At 39.4% G+C, this 19,667-nt stretch overlaps 1 protein-coding gene across 1 annotated transcript; it reads left to right on the top strand.

The window, feature by feature from the left end:
* Positions 1-1,354: 1,354 nt before the first annotated feature.
* On the top strand, positions 1,355-18,012 carry LOC140342995 (zinc finger FYVE domain-containing protein 1-like). Its single transcript, XM_072429414.1, has 11 exons — positions 1,355-1,560; positions 5,446-5,950; positions 6,749-6,966; positions 8,418-8,524; positions 10,295-10,403; positions 10,934-11,031; positions 11,239-11,356; positions 12,907-13,077; positions 14,248-14,425; positions 15,402-15,509; positions 15,910-18,012. The coding sequence occupies exons 1-11, from the start codon at positions 1,453-1,455 to the stop codon at positions 16,140-16,142; spliced, it is 1,953 nt and encodes a 650-aa protein (XP_072285515.1). The 5' UTR covers positions 1,355-1,452; the 3' UTR covers positions 16,143-18,012.
* The last annotated feature ends 1,655 nt before the right edge of the window (positions 18,013-19,667 follow it).

Raw genomic sequence — 19,667 nt, 5'->3', positions numbered from 1 at the left:
AAGAACAAACATGTACTATACTGCAGCTCATCAATCCTTAGATGCAGTGGTTGCATTAATTTTCTTTATTTTCAGGCATGCGCAGAAAAATACCTGTTGATTCTGTCATAAAATCCTTTGTCCTTGTTAGTGCAGCCACTTTCTGTGAACTACAAAATACACCTCTATTAGTAATGAAGTTTAGGAGTGTTTATATTTCTAATCAGAAGATCAGCATGGGGTGACACTGCTCTTTTATAGAGACAGTGCATTGAATGCAGGTTGTCATCCTAGGACCAGAACTGTGTAACTAGAAGAAGCATCAGGAAAGGCCTGGAAAAGGAATCTCCTGCAGAAACCACATACAAAGTTGTAATAAGTTGTAATATATAAAATGGGTTCAGAACAGACGCAGGCACGGCTTCCAGCGGCTGACACCTTTACTTGCCAGCCACTTGGTCACTTGCATTACAGCGCTGGTTCTTAAAGCGTACCCAAAATTTAGAATTTTCACTTTACATAAAAGGGTAGATAACCCCTTTATATAAAGTAAAAATTCTGTTTGTTTGTTCTTTTTTAAGATGCAACACCCTTTTTTTAAAAAAAAAACCTGTGAAGCACAGCCTCCGAATGAATGGGTGTGCAAAGCCTCCCAAGGACACCTAAGTCACGCATCCTGGGGGCGGCTCTTGGGTGCACCGAGCATATCAGGCATGTGCAGAAGGAGCCCTTTCGTCAAAAGGTAAAAATATTGCACGCTCAGTGAGGTCGGCAAGTTTTTTTTCCCATCGACGTCACCCGATCTCGCGGCTGGGTCGGCTGACGTAGGAACAAGAACCCAGAAGAAGAGGAGAAGATGGCGGCACCCAAAGATGGATGCCGGGACGACGAGGGACCAGATGGAAGAGACCTCCGGACTGATAGACTGCCCTGCAGGATTGAAGGTAAGTGGATTTTTGGGAGGACTTTTGAGTTTAGTTCCTCTTTAAAGAACCAGAGTCTGCACATTTGATAGCTGGCAGCAGTAGGCGATACCAGTTCCATTTCCAGTACCGCTATCCCAATTCATTTTCAATGGAGCTATCATGAAGAGAAGCTACTTGGCAACAGTTCACTGGGATCCGAAAGCTGTAACTGCACTGCAAACTCAGGGCCAATGTCAACATGGCCTTACAATTTTCTTTTTGTGTTTAGGTATACTTTGTATATGTTTACTTTTTGTCTGGTAATGAATTGGTGTTAAGGAATGTCATTGTAGGTTGATGAATGAGATGCAATGCATTGTCATGGGACTGTGGCCCAGACAGGAAGCTCCTGGAAGTCATTGTTGTAATAATCCATGTGAACACTAGGTGGCAGTGCAGCCGCTCGATCTGTTTTTGTAAACATAGAAAGTGAAAGTGCACGGTAGGTACAATGTCTGCCCATGGAGCCAGCAAAGTGTCCTGCTCCTACAGCTGATCTGCCACTACCATGTCTGCTATACTCCTGGAGGACCCCCTGACATCAATGGGGGACCACACCGAGACTGAGGAGGATGCGGTTAGCTTTCTACTGGTGGATGAAGATGAAAGCCTGCAGGTAGGCAGCCTTTGTAGATTGTTTAATAAGCAAACCATGCAAAGTTATTGATATTATTAACTTGTAAATCGCCAATATAACACTTATGTGTAAAATATGCAGTGCGGCCACTTTAAGTGATGTCAGAGGCTGGAGAGAGATTCTGTGCCATGTAGGAGAGGTGGTCACGTGACCCAGGTACACAATCGTCTCACCATTAATCCAGCAGGAGCACGTGACATCTCCTGGGTGTCAGCTGACCCAGAGCCAGTAGGGGACACATGGAACCCCTCTGTTATTGGGGGTCATAGGATAGAGCTGTGCAAATGGGGCTGGAAAAAAAGAAATATTTATTGTAAATAAAATAGATCAGTGCACATATTTTAACCTCCTAGTTATGTGTCTAAAAGCGGTACATCGTCTTTCATGAAAATTTATTTTACATTGTGGGCCTGTAATTCTTAGGCATAACTTACCAAAATTTGTCCAATATATAATAATAAACTTTAAAAAAAATACAGTTATTTTTTATTGAATCCAATACAAAATAAATTTAAATTCGGCACGCACCGACATTACCGGGAATGTCAGCGCACTCGCTGGGGGACAGATCGGAGGAAGAGGACACACTCAGACGATGGCAGGACACTGGAGGATTCCGGTGGGACCAGTTAAGCCTTTATTTTTTTTAGCTTCCCTGAGTTTGGCTCTGGGGTACCGCTTTCAGCTGTTTTTTTTTTACCCCGAGCTACACTTAGGGTTACAGCTCAGGAAGTTAAGCAAAAGCAAATTTATGCACCCAGGACACAAAGGAATAATCAGAGCGCACTGAAATTGTGCACATCATCGTTTCCGGGGCCCATTGTCAGAAATGAACCATATTTAGGGCCTGTTCACATCTATGTCTGTGTGTTTCAATGCATCTGCATATGTATTTACAATGGGCCCTTAAAGGCCCTTCAATTTCTAAAGCTCCCTACGCATGCTCAGTTAGAGTTGCTGGAAATTGTTATTGATCGTTTCCAGCAACGGAGCTCTATGGTGGAGGAGGGGGAGTGTTGCAGCGCTTGCACCCTGCATGCCTTGCACATCAATCATGACACTCCTTGTATGAATCCAGCATAAAGGTGACACATAAAATGTGTTAGTCAGAACTAGATTATCAGAGACTATAGAAGTCAGGGAAATGTGAGACTAATAGAATATTACAAGGTGAATGTCTCACTAGTTGTGCCCGGCCCTGTGGTGGCAGTATTGCTGGCCCTGTGCCGGCCCCCGGGTCCGGTTCTTCTGTCTGGGCATACGTTATGGACTCTCTTTGGTGGGACCTTCTCCTGTGCCAACCGACAGCCTGGTCTTAGCAGTGCCATGCACTCTGTTTAGTTCTGTCCTCCATTTCCTCCTCAGCATGGAGGTAGTCTGGAGAAAAAACCTGGTGGCACCCCCAAATCCCTAATGATCTGGGGTCAGCTTCACTCTCCTCCTTCCTTCTCCACAGCTACAGAAACGACACCAGGCCCGTCACTTGTTTTTACATCTGGGCCTTTGCCAGTCTAGGTGCCTGTTTCTACTACCAATGGCCCAGCACAGTCAGGGGTGTCAAATTTAGGCCCGTACTGTAATTATATTTGGTTCACGAGAAAATACCAAATGTCTACTAGAGCTAGCCCGCCGTTAGACAGTGCACCGCTAATACTACAAATCCCAGAATGCTCTGCTGGCACGTCAATCAGGATCCACAAGCGCCCTCTTCTCTGTTGACATTCATTAGCGACCTTCCTCAAGTTTAGATATTTTTTCAGTAAATATCAAGGTTGGCCGCAACTTTGTCCACATTTTTCATTTGGCTCACTGTGTATTTGAGTTTGTCACCCCTGTTCTAGATGGTCTCCTAGTCTACCACAACATGGACAGAGGGGTGATTATGTAAAGCAATGGTTGCCAACCTTTTGGTTGTCATGGACCACAAATTTCACAGACTCCGGATCGTGCATGCGCAGGGAGTCGTGTGTCACTCAAAGGTGAAGAAACTTCCTCCATAATGACGTCATGATGCCAGAACCCGCTCACTCTCCCATCGCAGGTCCCTGTCTGTCCAGAGACACAACCCACCGACCGCCCCGAGCCTGCGATCCGTACAGAGGACATGGTCCGTGGCTCTTGTTGGTGCGCCCCCCCCAGAGGGGTCTTTGTCCTGACACCGGCCAGAGCCTCTGACCGCCAACATTTTCCCACGGACCACAGGTTGGTGACGGCTGAAGTAAAAGAATGGCTCAGCCAGTTTTGCCTCCCCTGAGGGGTGGGCACTCCTGAGGTAAATCTCACAAAACTCCCAGCTTCCTACTCTGTGTAAAGGTCAAAGAGCATCATGATTGGATGTCAACTTTCCCGCCACAATATCAGTCACCAATCTGATGATCACCCCGATTTCACAGCCACACCCATTTCCGCTTCTCCCCAGCAACTGCAGGCAACTTCACTCTGAAAGAAATAAGTGTGTCTGTGACAACTTTATGAGGCCCCTTATATTTGTGGCCCTGCTACAGTTTTTTAGGATTCTTATTTCTTTCCACGTTTGTGTTCCTGTTCTTGTCCTAGGGTGACAGTGTTTACTCTTGTTTACACAGACAATTGGTGTACACATACCACTGAGCGGGCACCTATTTGTTTGCTTGTTGCCCAGGCTTTTACGATGGGCATTTTCTAAGATTCACAAAATCCTCCTTTTGAAAATCTCTTTGCAGGCACTTGAAAAGAGATTCAATTCGAGCAGGCAGCTGATCATGTCCACCATGCACCGTGTACATATTGCATTTCAGCAATGATAAAATTGCATAGCAACCAACCCTGTACAATGCTCTAGTTTGTTTCAATAATAATGAGGGGATTAGCAGTTCTCCATTTTACCTAATAAAAGCCATTTAGTTTCCATCTTTCATAAGGTTTGCAGCATTGTGTGGCAACTTTACAGGGTGAATAACTCAAACCCCATTGCCCCTACACTGACTGCATCATTCTCAATCACTGGAAAAAATGGCAACTAAGAGTTGCAGTAAAGAATGGTGCTCTATGTTTGCACGCCCCAGCTTCTAATGGTCTTATTTGGCAATAATTGGCAAATAAAATGCCATGCAAGACAACAGTGGGTCTGTCACAGACCCCAGCGTAGTTCTTCCTTTACAACAAATTTACAGACGACAATTGCTGGCCTCCTCCCTCTGGAGATGCTAGTTGTCTAGCGGTCACATTTATCAATAGCGGCCTACATATCCGTCTCCTAATATATTTATTTAAAGCCTGGTTCTGTGGACCAAATAAAGTATAGATCCACCAACAGCTTCTATACCCACTATAATGATATTTAATAATATAATGATGCCCACCATTAATCAACTTACTTCCTGTGATTCCCAGGGTGCAAAAGAAGAATATTTCAAAGGGTGCAGCATGGTATCACTCACAGATTTTTTTACCTGCAGCAGCACAGGGTTGGGGTATGGCTGCCCGGTTAACTAATTTCCAAATGTTCTGTACATGTATACTTAGGGCTTTATTTATAAACTTACATTCCCTCAAACACCTCCTGGTAGGAATCAATTACTGGCATTGAAAGACATGGACCTGGAAGATTCCCAGTTTGAGGGAATGTCTGATTCCCTGTTTTATAAAAAAAAAAAGAGCCTTTACAGCTTAATTTATTAATGTATACTTTTTATAATGTAAGATAAGTGTCATAGTCCAAACACATATGCTGTCCTTCTGTTTTGTAAATGCATTTTTTTTTTATTTTAATCCCATGTACTGCCATTACATGCCCCAGGATTACCAGAAATGAAAGACCTCCGATTGCCAAATATAAGATGCAATATGGCTATAATGTGACTGAATAATTCCATTTTTTTGCAGGTAAAAGATATAGCCGACTTTATCAAGAGACTTGGATGTGGTCAACAGGAACCTGTCAAAGTTCTCAGTATTTTTGGGAATACTGGAGATGGCAAGTCACACACACTTAACCACATGTTTTTCGGGGGTCTGGAGGTGTTCAGAACCTCTCCTTCCCAGGATTCCTGCACAGTGGGGATCTGGGCTTCATACTACCCCGCACTGTCTTTGGTGCTGCTGGATACAGAAGGCCTACTGGGGGCCACAGATAAACAGAACCAGCGCCTACGTCTCCTCCTGAAAGTTCTTGCCGTGTCCGATCTGGTGATTTATAGAACCAGGGCAGAGAGATTACACAATGATATGTTCCAGTTTTTGGGGAATGCCTCCAAAGCATATCTAAAATTCTTTACTCCTGAGCTGAAAGCCTTATCTAGCCGCTGTGGGCTGGAGGTAACACTCTCCAGTCTTGGACCATCCCTCATAATCTTCCATGAGACCTCTCGGACTGACCTGCTGGGCTATGGTAAGAAACCAAGTTATCAGTTTTTACATACAGGTATCATTGTTTTAATAGACTCATCTGCTCCCTTTCTGTCGTGAGTGCCTCCATCTTTTTCCTTCTTCTGTTCTTGTTTTGATCTTCGGCCACCTTTGTATGGCGTGGCCAGGATGACGTGGTTCATTCAGTCCTGGTAAAATCTGAGCAGTTTTCGATTGGTGAGAAAAGTTATCAGGCATGTAAGTACATGGCCTGTCTCTTTCTACAATAAAACACTGCCTGATTTAAGGTAGAATTCTGTTTTTTTTCCATAAGTACAACATACACAGAACAGTGTGAATCCAGCCACATAGAAATATAGTGCCATGAGTATGTAAAATTTGAATTACATGTAAGACTTGTTTACACCCTTACACAAATATCAACACACAGGACTTTTAGCACACTGGGATCTCCAATGATTTGTAACAATCAGGATATGTTCTCATCAGGTAAGGCTTTTTCCCAAATTATTTCTATGCAGCAGTTGGAACAGGTGTTGTACATGTATGTTTTCATTGGTTCATACCTTTTTGCCTGGGGTAAGCAATCCCTGGAAAATGTAAGGCACTTGCAGTCATTCAAATTAATTTTTAGGGTCCTTGTAGTGGGCATGGGATAGAGCCCTTAAATCTCACTGCTGGAGCATTTAAAAGCAAAGGACATCAGTGAATGATCCAGCCCATAGATGACTGTATATAAATACTGTTTTTGCTAGGTTATGCTTTAATGTTGTTTTGGTCCCCTTGCATTATATTATCCATGTTTTCCCATTCCCTGCAGGAAGCAAGGTTCATGGCCAGGCAGAGACAGACCTCCTGAAACGATTCCATGATTTGGGAACTCCTCCTGATGCCTTTAGCTCAATCCACTATGTAGGAACCAAAACTGTGGTCCCACCCACTGACTTCTCGCCATTAAAGGACAAAGTCAAGAAGCAGATTATGGATACATCCACTCGCTCATCCAGACCACTTTCCCATGTTTTCACAGCCTTACAGGTATGACCTGTAGGATTGCCACTGTCAGTGGCTTAATACTGTCTCCTGCTTTTTTTATTTTGCCTGATGTCCAATTTTTTGGTTTTTTTATAGCTGTCTTTTTTATCTAAAAGAGTGGCAAGGCAATTCAAGTTGTACAGTCTGTCTTAAGGAAGTTACAGAAGTGTCTATTGCACCATCTATATTTAATATTAGGATCCCTGTTGATCGTTGGACCGGTTCTCTTTTCTCTGTACACCTCCTCCCTCAGTAGTCTCATAAGCTCAAGTACCATCTGGATGCTGATGACACTCAAATCTATCTGTCCTCCCCTGACTTGTCTCCCTCAGTCCTGGACAAGGTTGCATGCTGTCTGTCGGCCATCTCGTCATGGTTGTCTGAGTTTTCTGATTTCTGAATCTCTACCTGGATAAAACAGAACTCATCATCTTCCCCCCCCCCCCTCAAATTCCAAATCTCCCCCTGACATATTTCTAGCTGTTAACAGCACTGTTATTCGTCCCTCTCGTCAGGCATGTTGTCTTGGCGTCACCTGTGTATCTGCCCTGTCATTTACCCCCCATATTCAGAACATTTCCAGGTCCTGTCACTTTTACCTATGCAACATCTCCAAAATCTGCTCCTACCTGTCCTCAGAGACCACCAAACTCCTTGTACATGCTCTTATCATCTCTCGTCTGGACTACTGTAACCTCTTCCTCTCTTGTATTCTACTAACCCGACTCTCTCCTCTATAATCTAATATGAATGCTGCAGCCAGACACATCCATCCTTCCCACCACTCCTCTTCAGCTGCATCTCTTTGTAGTTCTCTTCATTGGCTTCCATTTCACCTTAAAATCAAATTCAAGCTCCTGTGCTTTGCCTTAATTCCCTCCACAGTTCTTGTCCCACTTACCTTTCTGACCTGATAGAAAAAAACTCCCCCTGCCGCTCTCTCCGCTCCTCCAGTGAGCTACTAATGACTTCCTCACTCATAACTTCATCACACGCACGGCTCCAAGACTTTTCTAGAGCTGCCCTGACTCTCTGAAGTGGTCTTCCACATCCTTTAAAAGAGCACTCAAAACCCATTTTTTGAAACTTGCCTAACCATCTACTTCTGGCTCTTAAAACCCTCACTACTTCCCACCACCACATATCTCCCCTCTAATTGTGTGACACTTCCCTCACCAAGATTGTAAGCTCCTCAGGACAGGGTCCTCTCTTCCTCCTGTGTCACTGTCTGTATCTGTCTTTTCACATCTGTCATTTGCAACCCCTATTTAATGTACAGCGCTGTGTAATATGTTGATGCTATACAAATCCTGTTCAATATATATGTTTAATAGATAAGTTAGGCGTGCACCTTACCTTTCCTTTATTTCTTTGTATACATCTCTCTTCATGACCTGGATGAATAGATGGAGGAGGGATATGCATTGACTTTCTTTGCTGTGTTTTCCATGCAGAGCCTAAGTGAGCGATTCTCTGGTGATATTCCAGATGATAAGGTTCAAATCACATCTTTCTTCCCTGATGAATATTTCACCTGTTCACTGCGATGCCTTAGTTGCAGGTAATACAGACATTACACAGGCCTAGAGCACTGAAAAAAACATTTTAATGGGAAATATAATGTACGTGGTCAACCCTATTTGAATATTATATATCAATAACATTTTCTACTCATATTGTATATCTATTTTTTTGAATTGTATATATTTTTATTTTTTAAATAAACACAACTAAAAGGTTAAAAGACTCTACCTGTATATTTGAAATTTCTGATAGAATTGCACTGAGTGCATTGAGTGTAATAAGCCTTTTAAGTTTTTTTTTTTTTAATTAAAGCAGAAAAGAATACCTTACATAATGTGTAGCTGAAAATAAAAGTACAAAATAATCATTTTCAATAATTCCGGTTCAGGAGACAAATGACCATATTATTTAAAGAAAGGATATGCAGATGCATTAAAATTAGTTAATTAAATTAGCTTTAAACCTCAACCAAATGAGTTTTAATTTTAAACACAGTGCAACAGTAACAATTGTTTTTTGGGGTTGAGCAGACATGGCTGCATGGCAGCATTCCAGGCAGGTCTCAAACAGTTTATTGAATCATCCAGCCTGTACTTTCTATCAGAAACTGGTGTTGCAGGTGGACAATGCAGGAGCACAATTGGGTGTGCACTCTTGCTAGGATAAGGACCCTCCACTCTTGCTAGGATAAGGACCCTCCAAGAGTGAGTAGGGTTGGTCATCCGTTATTTAATACAGATTAAATGTAATTAATGTAAGCCATTTCCTAGCCTGAAGCACTCAAGGGCCTACTATGTTGTGTAGGAAGAAGGCCATGGACAGGGTAAAATTCATAAGCAATGCCTCTGACAAATGAATCATATGGTTGTTTGTTAAGCCTTAGATAACAGTTATATTTTTTATACAATTTATCTATGGCATATTAACGTGAATAGGCATCATTCAAAATATTTTTATATGTGATTTGACAAGGTTAAGAATGACTTGAAATGAGATGGCTGCATGAAAACAATTTAGCTATATCGAACCAAACATAATAGGGTAAAATCTATAGCTGTGCTTCTCTTACTAGGGTACAAATGGAGCACACTTCATTGTAATAAGTCCATGCACTGCTTTCATACCAAATTCCTTGGTATTTATTTTTTGCGTGCAGTAAGTATGCTCTGCCTGCTTGTGGCTAATGGCCAACAAAATTTCTTTTTACGCTAATTAAAGGACATCTTAATCCAATAACGGAAATGTATTTTAAGTAATATTTGAATATCTTTTAAAATCTGCAACTGTTATTAAAATAATACCTGATGATTTTGCATGGAAAAACCTTGCTTGGGTATTTACTGATTCCACTGCTCTCGACTAGTACTAACGAGGTCTTACAAATATCAATGGGCACTTGGTTCACCACTGAGCTTGAAGCAGAGCTGATGTATAGTAGATTTTGACTTGGTAGATTGGAACAGGCATAGCGGCTAACAGAAGTAGGTATACCTAACTAACTGCACGTGCCCAACAGGGAGTGGTATTGACCGCTTCTAGTACTTATGAATGGCAAGGGATAGCTGTACTTCACATTGGAATTACATTTAATCCTTAAAAAATGGCAGTTGTTTATAATACATAATGATTTAGCTGTCTACATGTTTCCCAGTCAGGATTTATACCTACATGTTCTCATAGCACAGCAAAAACAGAGCCAAAAAATATCTGCTGTCCCTTTATCCAGCATAAATCTGCAGCAGCAAATGTTGCCTGTGAATTGGTACATTAACCTGTGTTTTGTAAATTATTTATTTATAAATTTTAGGACACGCTGCAAAAACAGGATGAATCATATGAAGGATGGTGCTCCCCACCAGGCAGATGGTTTGTGTCAGTTTGCTCATGAATATAACAATAAAGTTTTTATCTGTAAGGTGAGTATCATAGTATTTAAATACTTTTTTGTCTGAAACCAAATCAAATCAACAGCAAGAATCAAAGTATTCGAACTACAGATAGCAATAAAATATAACCGGTTCTAAACCTTGCTCAGTCTATATTTTGTTTAGATTGAGCACGAGTTGGGCTTTAAATCTGAAATGCATATAGCTATGTTGAAACAAAGGGAAAACTGACTTAGATTTTACATCACTACACACAAACTTGCATAGAAAGTACCTTAATGGTTCTTTTACAGCTATTTGAATGTATGTAGTAAGATCTCTAACTTTATATTAAAACGATAGGAACTACTTTTTATTACCCCCCATTTTCTGGGTGGCAAAGCTGAATCTTGGGGAGTTTTGTCTCACTTTGAATTACTAAAAAAAGAATCCTTATGATAGAATAACAAATGGATTAGTAAAACTATATTTCATTCATTCCATAATGATCATTCCTTTCAAAGCTACAATAATCCTGTGCCTTCTTTTTTTTTTGTTTTGTTTTTTTTTTTTTTTAATAGAGGTGTTATGAGGGCGGACGAGAGGTCATTGTTATTCCCAAAACTGTGGCATCCACAGACAGTCCTTGGTTTGGCCTAGCCAAATTTGCTTGGTCTGGGTACGTTGACATTTTCTGGTTTCAATTTATTGTACTAGTTGATATTAACTGTCTACTTGACTTATACCAACTTGATAAACATAATGTTGTTTGCTCTGTAATTAGGTATTATGTGCCATGCCAAGTAAAGCCGATGGTGTTGAAATTTAATTATATAAGTTTGACAAAAATAATGAAGTTCTGAAATATTGTATCTCTTGCCTGCAGGTATGTCCTGGAATGCCGTGTTTGCGGGATTATCTATCGTAGCCGGCAGTACTGGTATGGAAATAGAGAACCTGATGGATCAGTTGTACGACAGGAAGTTAGACATGTCTGGTCAGAGGTAACTAAATATTATCATCCTCTATTAGTCTGTATATAAGGGTAGGATGATGGTTAGAGGTTAGTAAGCAGCCCAATATGTGTGCACAGATTTATATTACATTCTGTCCATCCAGCAGCTGCTAGACTGCACACCACAGCCATCAAAGCTAACATTCTTAATATATGAGATTGTGTGAATACTGTTAATCTCCTCTTAGACTAAAAGTGTTTAAGAGGCTTTTTATAAATCTTTTACAAGCAATAAATATGCTTTCTTTTAGCTATATTACATTAGCAGTTTTCCCTGACCATATGATTACATAATTCTCGTCTTACCATACAAAAAGGAATCTTTTGTTTTTCACAAGTTATCAACAACTGAAAAAAAACAAGGATTTAAATAATTGCCTGAAAAACTGCCCGTAGATGAGATAGTTATTGTTTATTCTTTGAAAGCTTGACTAAATGGTGTAAATTATCATGTCAGCTTCAGTAGAAGCCCCAGCAATTGTTCTTTTCATATTAACCAGGTTGTAATTTGTTTTCAAATTTCATTGTTTTCCTGTATATGTCTGCCACTTCTATCCATTGCAGTAACATGCTTGCTGTGGTAGTAAAAGTTAATTTGGTGTTTGATCGTATAGCCAGTGGAGTAGGAAATGGGTGTTGCGGAGATTATGATCAAGATCTAGATCCAGTGGGAGATTTCTGGTGTAAAGAGACGCTTCTGATGTAAAGGTGCCTTGTCAAAAAGTTCTGTTGTGCATAGTTCTGTATTTAGATGACCATAAGTGATGGGACAGAGCTGCCATGGAAAAGATGGGTGGTGGAGGTCCAAACTCTGGGAACCATAGGGCTGTAGCTACGCCATGAGGAAACACAGTTTGATTAAACACCCACTTTCAACCTTCTAATGTCTTTGTTTGAGCTCACAGCATGATTGAGGAGCTAAAAACCATCCCTGTAGGAAGTTCGACATTAAGAGCAAAAGTTCCTCCTCACCTGTAGGCTATACCCCTATATGAAGTACTAGGAGTGTAGTTTTAGCTTGGTGTTTTAGAAGGTCAGGTTCTGTATTTTACTACCTTGTCTTGCAGTAGCAGATTTGTCTCAAAAAGGGTGACTAGGTTACTTTAAGGCTTGTATTCTAAAGCCTTATTCTCTGTGTAAGTTCACAAGGTGCAAGCTATTGGATCTCCTGTCCAGAAAGTCTGCTTTGTGACTGTCTGAGGTCAGATTTACTTTGCTGTGGAAGTCTCTTTACACACATGATCCAAAGCTCTACCCTGTGTAGTGGGCTAATAATGCATTTGCAGTGGGCTATGAGCTGGCAGGCTTAAGGCAAAAGTAAAAGTCAAGGCATTAGTAGCAAAGTAAAAGTAATCCCACACAATACACAACAAAGACTTTTTTGGAATCCTGTCTTAATATCTTAATAGCAGGCTGATCACCATTGCTATTTCATAGCATTTCGTTATGAACAATTTTGATCAGTAGACCACTATCAGACCTCCAGCTTGGTTAGATGTATACTGTTTATATGCCTTATAAATGTGTTTTCTCCTACAGAGTGACTCTTACTCACTAGACCAACACAATGCAGCCCAGCGTGTGCTGGATGGAGTGAACTTTGTCATCCACTCTGTGAATGAGTATACATCGGGGCCCACCAATATGGTCACCTCCTGGCTGATTAACAATGTGGCTCCCTCCTACTGGCGACCAAATGCTGAGATAACTGTAAGTTGGTTTTTTCCTAGAGTGTCCATCTTTCCATGTTTTGTCAGGCTGTTTCACAATAAAATGTTTTTATGGACCTTAAAAGTTGTTATTGATTTCTCCACTTATGGTTTTTACAGTGCTGAACAGAGCTTTGGGAGACTAGGGCTACGTCCACACGTGCAATAATTGTCGTTAGTTACATACAATTAACGACCGATCATTCGATAATCATTAATAAAAAAAAGTGCACAATGACAGGACAACGACACAGATGAACAAGGAATGTCGCTGGAAAGGAGCGACTGTCCTGGCAGATCCATTTGGGCGACGATCGTTTGCTATATATTGTGTGTATGTATTGTTGTGATCGTGAATGGTTCTGCGGTACACTTTCGGTACACGTCACTTTCATGCATCGTTCAAACGTTTGTATCTAATGTGTGTACATTATTGGTGGATAATATTTGATTTTGATATTTGATTGTATCATTACAGCATGTACAAAATTGTGCACTATACGATCATTCAAAATATTTGTGAATAATTGTTGATCTGTCGTTAGTCGTTCATTTACTAACGACAATATTGCACGTGTGTACCTAGCCTAAAGGTCAGAATGTATTGGTCTTTATGCTGTTGAAGAATTTTTGGTTATCAGTGATGTCTGGCAGTGGCTAAAGGGTTATAATGTCACAGCTCACAACAATTTCATTTTTACCTTTTGAGTTATTCGTGAATGTACTGGATATAACTTTAATGGTAATCAGATGACACTTATCAAGCTACTGGGAAATTGCGTGAAAATCACTCTTTTGGAGCACTAGGTTTTAGTAATAGGCTCTAACCTTTCCCCATTCAATAAAAACAATTAATAGATATGCTTCAAACTTGATAATTAGCAAACATATTTTTATGTGCTTTGTTAGACAACCCAGTAATTTGGAATGCCCTGTCAACATCCGTATGAAAAAAAAGGTTTGACCTTTTTTTTTTAAAAAGAGACAGCATACTATATAATTCACATTATGTTATATGATGTATGTAATAATGTAAACCAACTATAAATTTCTCTCTATCAAAACACTTTGATAACTTTTTTTATTGAAATAATTCCCCATTGTGTTTATTTGGCGTTTTTGATATCATATATTTTTCCCATGGTTTATGACCAGCTTTGTTCTTCTGTAGGTGTGCCATGATTGCAGGAAAGAATTCATGTCAGCAGAGAGAAAGCATCATTGCCGATCATGCGGAGAAGGTTTCTGTCACAGCTGTTCCAATCAGACTATGCCCGTTCCTGAGAGAGGATGGGGACCAACTCCTGTACGGGTCTGCAAGCAATGCCACAGTAAAGGGCCTGTGAAAAGTGAGTGGTATGATAATGATGTGCCAATAATTAAATAGGTGAACTGGAATCCCTGATTCAATCAATACACTTTCTGACAAAGTAATGCACATCCTGACCAAATAATACTAGATAAAGAAACTTGAAGTTTAAAACAATTTATATCGGTCCAAATTTCTAGTATTGTAAATGCTTAGATGGGAATATTACCTAGGTATTAAAACTCTAGCTAAAATTTTATATTTGGAAAATAATAGAACAGATAGGTATGGTAATTTTCTGTAATGTTACCTGCACTCTATACAGCCAATGGATCACATTTTTTTTTGAGTGCTGCAGGGAACCTAGCAGGGACCTTTTCTCACAAATATCACTAGCAACTAAAATATTTCAGTGTAAAAACATAATATTATGTTTTTATAGTATAATTGCTACACAACACCAAGTTAAACATTTGGGACCTCCTAAAGATCCCTTCCTTAACACTCAACACCAATGTCACATTTTCTTTTGGGACAAGCTGAGAATACTTGTTAGCTTTTTCATGGCTAAACAAAAATATCAAGTGCCTAATCTAGCCTTAGCACAAAATATCCATAATATGGATATTGATATTTTATTATGTCTGATGACTGCAAAATGTAAGGATATGGCCAGAAATATTGTGAGCTGATAACTTCCTGTGCTTGTTGCCTGTGCAGCGCTTTTATCAGTTATATTGTTTCTAGCTATCCTTGTGAATTACAATACACTGTCCCTCTATTTACGGGGAGGACATGATTACAAGGTGTATGTTCTCTTAAAGATACAAAATAGTATATGGACATAGCCACCCAGGGACATAAAGCACATATAAAATAAGGTGATAAAAGCCTGAGAAAGGAAAAATGTACAACCACAGCTAAGAACTGGCAGTAAATCAATCTGCTCAGATGATGTAGAGAATTTGTAGGTGACTGTTCTATATCATAAGAAAAATTTCCTAATGTTTCCCTAGGTCACAATACCACTGAGGATGACAGCAGAAGTTTGTTACCTCGCAAGGTCACTGAGATTGCTCAGAGCTCATTGGACTTGATGTCTTCTGCAATTAAATATCCTATGGGTAATGTTCTCTTTAAACTCTGAGATTTGATGTATAGATAGTTTTTGTTCCATAGCCAGTCAGTACACTGAAAGCTTACTTTTAGCAGCTGTGCTACTGGCAATGCATAGGCAGATATCTCATAAAGAATTTAATGTGCTGCATGTTATTTCTTTACAGTTACAGGTGACGAGAGCATTTTTTAATTTTTTTGGAAAAGCAAACAACGCTGACAGCACTTGCTTCATCGTGTTTTCAGCTACAGAAGTCAAAGGGTGGATTTTAAAATTTGTGGGTTTTTTTGTGTAAAATTTCCTTGCCTGTTGCCTTGGACAGTTTATACAGAGCACAAGCATAGCTTATATGAAAAGTTGCTTTGTAGTTCTCTAATTAATGTGTTAATTCTGTCATTATTTTACAGATTTTGTAAAGGAAACTGCACGTCCCAGCTACTGGGTGCCAGACCATGAAATCACCACCTGCCATAGCTGCAAAACACTATTCATCCCTAAAATGTATAAACATCACTGCAGGTCTTGTGGTCAGGGCTTCTGCCAGCCTTGCTCGGAATATCGGCGTCCGGTCCCCTCACGAGGGTGGCATCACCCAGTGCGGGTGTGTCAGAGCTGCAGCCTTAAAAAGGGAGAGCTGTGAAGAGGACACTCACTACCTTTAGTCCTGGAGACTGGAAACAAGAGGTGATCAGGAGAAATTTTAAAAACTGACTGGAGATAAGAATTCATGACTGGAGTTATGCACTAACATAGCCATTTGGCTCAGTATTTAGGTAAAGTCCACCGAATGCTGATTTTACAGATTTAACTGGTTGACTCAAGTGAAATCGAAACCTCAAAACCTAATATTACTTTTATATATTAGTTACAGGTAGTAGTTGTGATCGCTACATCAGTTTTATTTTTTAAGCTATGAACATTTTCAGCAAGTACATATTATGCCAGTTGATCTTGGCAGACATGCTGTGTCCTTATCATTTCCTGTGAGCTTAAAAGACAGCATGAACAATGTAAGTTTATTTTGCAAACTACTAGCCCAATCAAATCTATTCTGTAAAGGTGATAAACAAAAGTAGACATGTTTGAAGACCTGTCTGTATGACAACTATAGCTCCTTCTATAGACACAGTGGAGAAATAAGTGTGGACACCGAGGGACAGTAAGGGTTATTTGCATAATTACTAGGTGAAATCTAAAAAGCCTAAAAATGAAAACTCAGTCAGCCACCATATTTAAGGACTGACACATCCTTTGCATTTATTGCTTATTAGATACTCTTTAAGGACAAACTGACGCTATGCAAACCCCACACCACTAATCCACACACTCACTTGTACCACCTCCCTGTTTAGTTATTTTAATTTCTGGTTAGAAATTACACCTTAAGTCTTTGTTTCCCTAAGTGTGCTGATGGGAAGAAGTTTGATGAAGAAAGTTTTGGGTCATAACAGGAGCTTACATGAGGCACAGACAGGAGCTTACTGATCAGCCTTAAAACTTTTATCACTTTTTGCATGAATAGGCAGTAGAAGTAAAAAATAACCACTTAACCTGCAATATAGGTTGATGGAATATGAGAGTACATTTTCAACATTCAAATTAGAGTGGCTAGAAAAAAGTTATCTTTGTGTGATCAAATGCTAATTTAAACGTATTCATAACGAATAATGTTTAAATTAAAAAAGAACTCTGCTACTGATCACAAAACTGCATTTCAGTTTTAGAAAAATTATGACCATGTAAAGAAATCATATTAGTATTTTCGTGGATTATTATAGGGTCATAAATTACAGTATAAGGAATTCTGAATATTCGTATACCACAGGGTTCCTACTTAGGCAGCAGGGCTGATACACGTGAGAAATTATTCTAGGTGTCTTGAAAAAAAAAAAAAAAAAAATCATTTTGCAAGATATAAAAACATCATAGGTTTAAAAACATTTTTGAACAGGTCGGACAATAGTTCTTTTTAATTGCCTATAGACTAAATACCATAGTACAGTCTTATAGACCTTCAATACAAGCAACAATTCAAATGATGAAATTATATATATATCAACTTGTATTTTAGGTTTGGTTTAGGTGCATGGTGGTATAGCCATGACTTCTTGAAACATTCCTTTTATATAAATTATTTTGCTGTGTATAGGAACCTATAGAAACGTTTGATTTGGGTAGAATGGTTAAAAACCTATTAGGATTTTTTTTTCTGTCTGTGTCCTACTGAGTAGATTTCAAAGGGGTGGGGACTTTTCTCTAAAGTGAGCAAATATGCACAGAAATGAGAAATGTGCAATTTTAGACACCCAAGTTGTCACCCAAACAGGGGTCCCAATTGGAAGACCCATAACATGGGACAAAAAAACAAACTGAATCTCCCCAGCAGAGACACAGATACAAAAAAAATAGGCTTTTACCATTCCTAGCTCTATAAAAAAAAGAAAAAAATTGGCTTTGGGTAGATACACTTTTTGTTCTGATTTCTTGAAATAAAATTCTTTTTACATTAATGTCTACAACTTCATGATTTAATCCAGCAGTGTCATGTATCTAACCCTTGTACTGAATAATCCATTCTTCCACTCTCTTGATTTTCTGGCTGCCTGTTGAATGGCCTGGAGTATTGAAAATGCTGCTCAAATGCCGTGCTCAAGGCTTTTCTTCAATTCTTCTGGCACCTTTCACAGGAAAGTATTTCTTGCTTTTTTTATAAAGAGAAAACCAATTACTTATTTATTTGCCATACTCTGGATAAACAATTTAAAGCTGAATATGGAGGGGATCTGATCTCTGGCATACACCTTACTTCACACTGCATTTACCAAAGCATTCATAAAATGTATGCTGCAGCACAGAGCCTGTTGTGTATCATAGTTTCTACTGGTTACACAAAAGAGAAAACTCTGTTATTGGGGTAGACACCAGGCACATAATTTTGGCTTTTTTTCAGCATGTTTCCTTCCCTTTAACTTCTGCAGCAAGCAAAACGCAAAGCACATTTGTAAAGAACACCACTATGACATGTCAGGGTTTGTCATATTGCCCTAGGCCTGATTGTTGTACATAAGGTATAGTGTGGTTCTCCTATCAGTTGGCCACATATGCTATAGTGTTATCCATGATCTAAACATACTCCTGTATATGTGAGTTGACACTTTAGCTGGAGAATCAGGGGTCTGAGGTCGTTTACAATTTGATAATTGCTTCCTAGCAACTGTGCAGCAGGGTTTTAAAATGTAAGGAACATCAAGAACTTGGCTTTTCTTGGGTAAAATTAATTCCAGGTGATTTTTCTAGGAGGATAATAGTATTCTGGTAATATGGGGAATACAAACTTTTGTCTTTTTAAAGACATATTTAAATGCACTATTCCTATTTTCCCTGCTGATTTCTTCATGATGTAAACTTAAACTAGAACTGCAGCCAATAAAATCAGTATATATGCTGCAACACCTAAATATTAATCCATTTGCACTAACTGATTTTTCAAAGTCCCAGAAATACCTGCTGTGTTTGTCAGTAAAGTCCAACAAATGCAGCTGCCAGTGATAATGTCACAATGATGTTGCACTCCTAAATTTAGAGCAAGGTTGTCGCTCCTATGTAGACTGTTTGCTTCTATTATAGTGAAATAAGAAAATTTGTTGTAGAAGGTGTTTTTCAGTATTGTCACTGCTAATTCACAAGCCAATCAGCATCTGGGCACTCCTAGTCCTGGCACAGCTTTCTTGATTGACAGGACTGCCTCTGTTGCTAAAACCCTCCCACTGGGAGCTGCAGTGTCTGAAAGGAGAAATATGTGAGATACAAATCAAGGTAAAGTAAGATTTTTATACAATCACAATAGAAAGTTTTTGTTTAACAGTTTAATTCATCCGTAGATAAAATGAAATCGATGGACCAGTGAAGGTAAAATATATGCAGAGTAAACTTCAGCAATAATGTTTTGCTAATTTTCCTGTTTGGATGTCCAGCTGTGGGGTAAGGATTGCATAGTTTTATGAGCACACAATGTACTTTATCTCATGCGTTTTCTCTGTCCATTATTATAGCACCTGGCAATAATAACAAAAATTTTGCAACATAATGATTTATAGCAGTATTAAACTTGACAGCATCCACACAATGAATAACAGTAAATCCAGTGAGATAATTATATGAGTAA

The sequence above is a fragment of the Pyxicephalus adspersus genome, chromosome Z (genome assembly GCF_032062135.1).
Source record: "Pyxicephalus adspersus chromosome Z, UCB_Pads_2.0, whole genome shotgun sequence".
In the NCBI taxonomy this organism is placed as follows: Eukaryota; Metazoa; Chordata; class Amphibia; order Anura; family Pyxicephalidae; genus Pyxicephalus; species Pyxicephalus adspersus.
The sequence above is the reverse complement of the archived record's forward strand: the minus strand, read 5'-3'. Positions and strand labels throughout refer to the sequence as shown.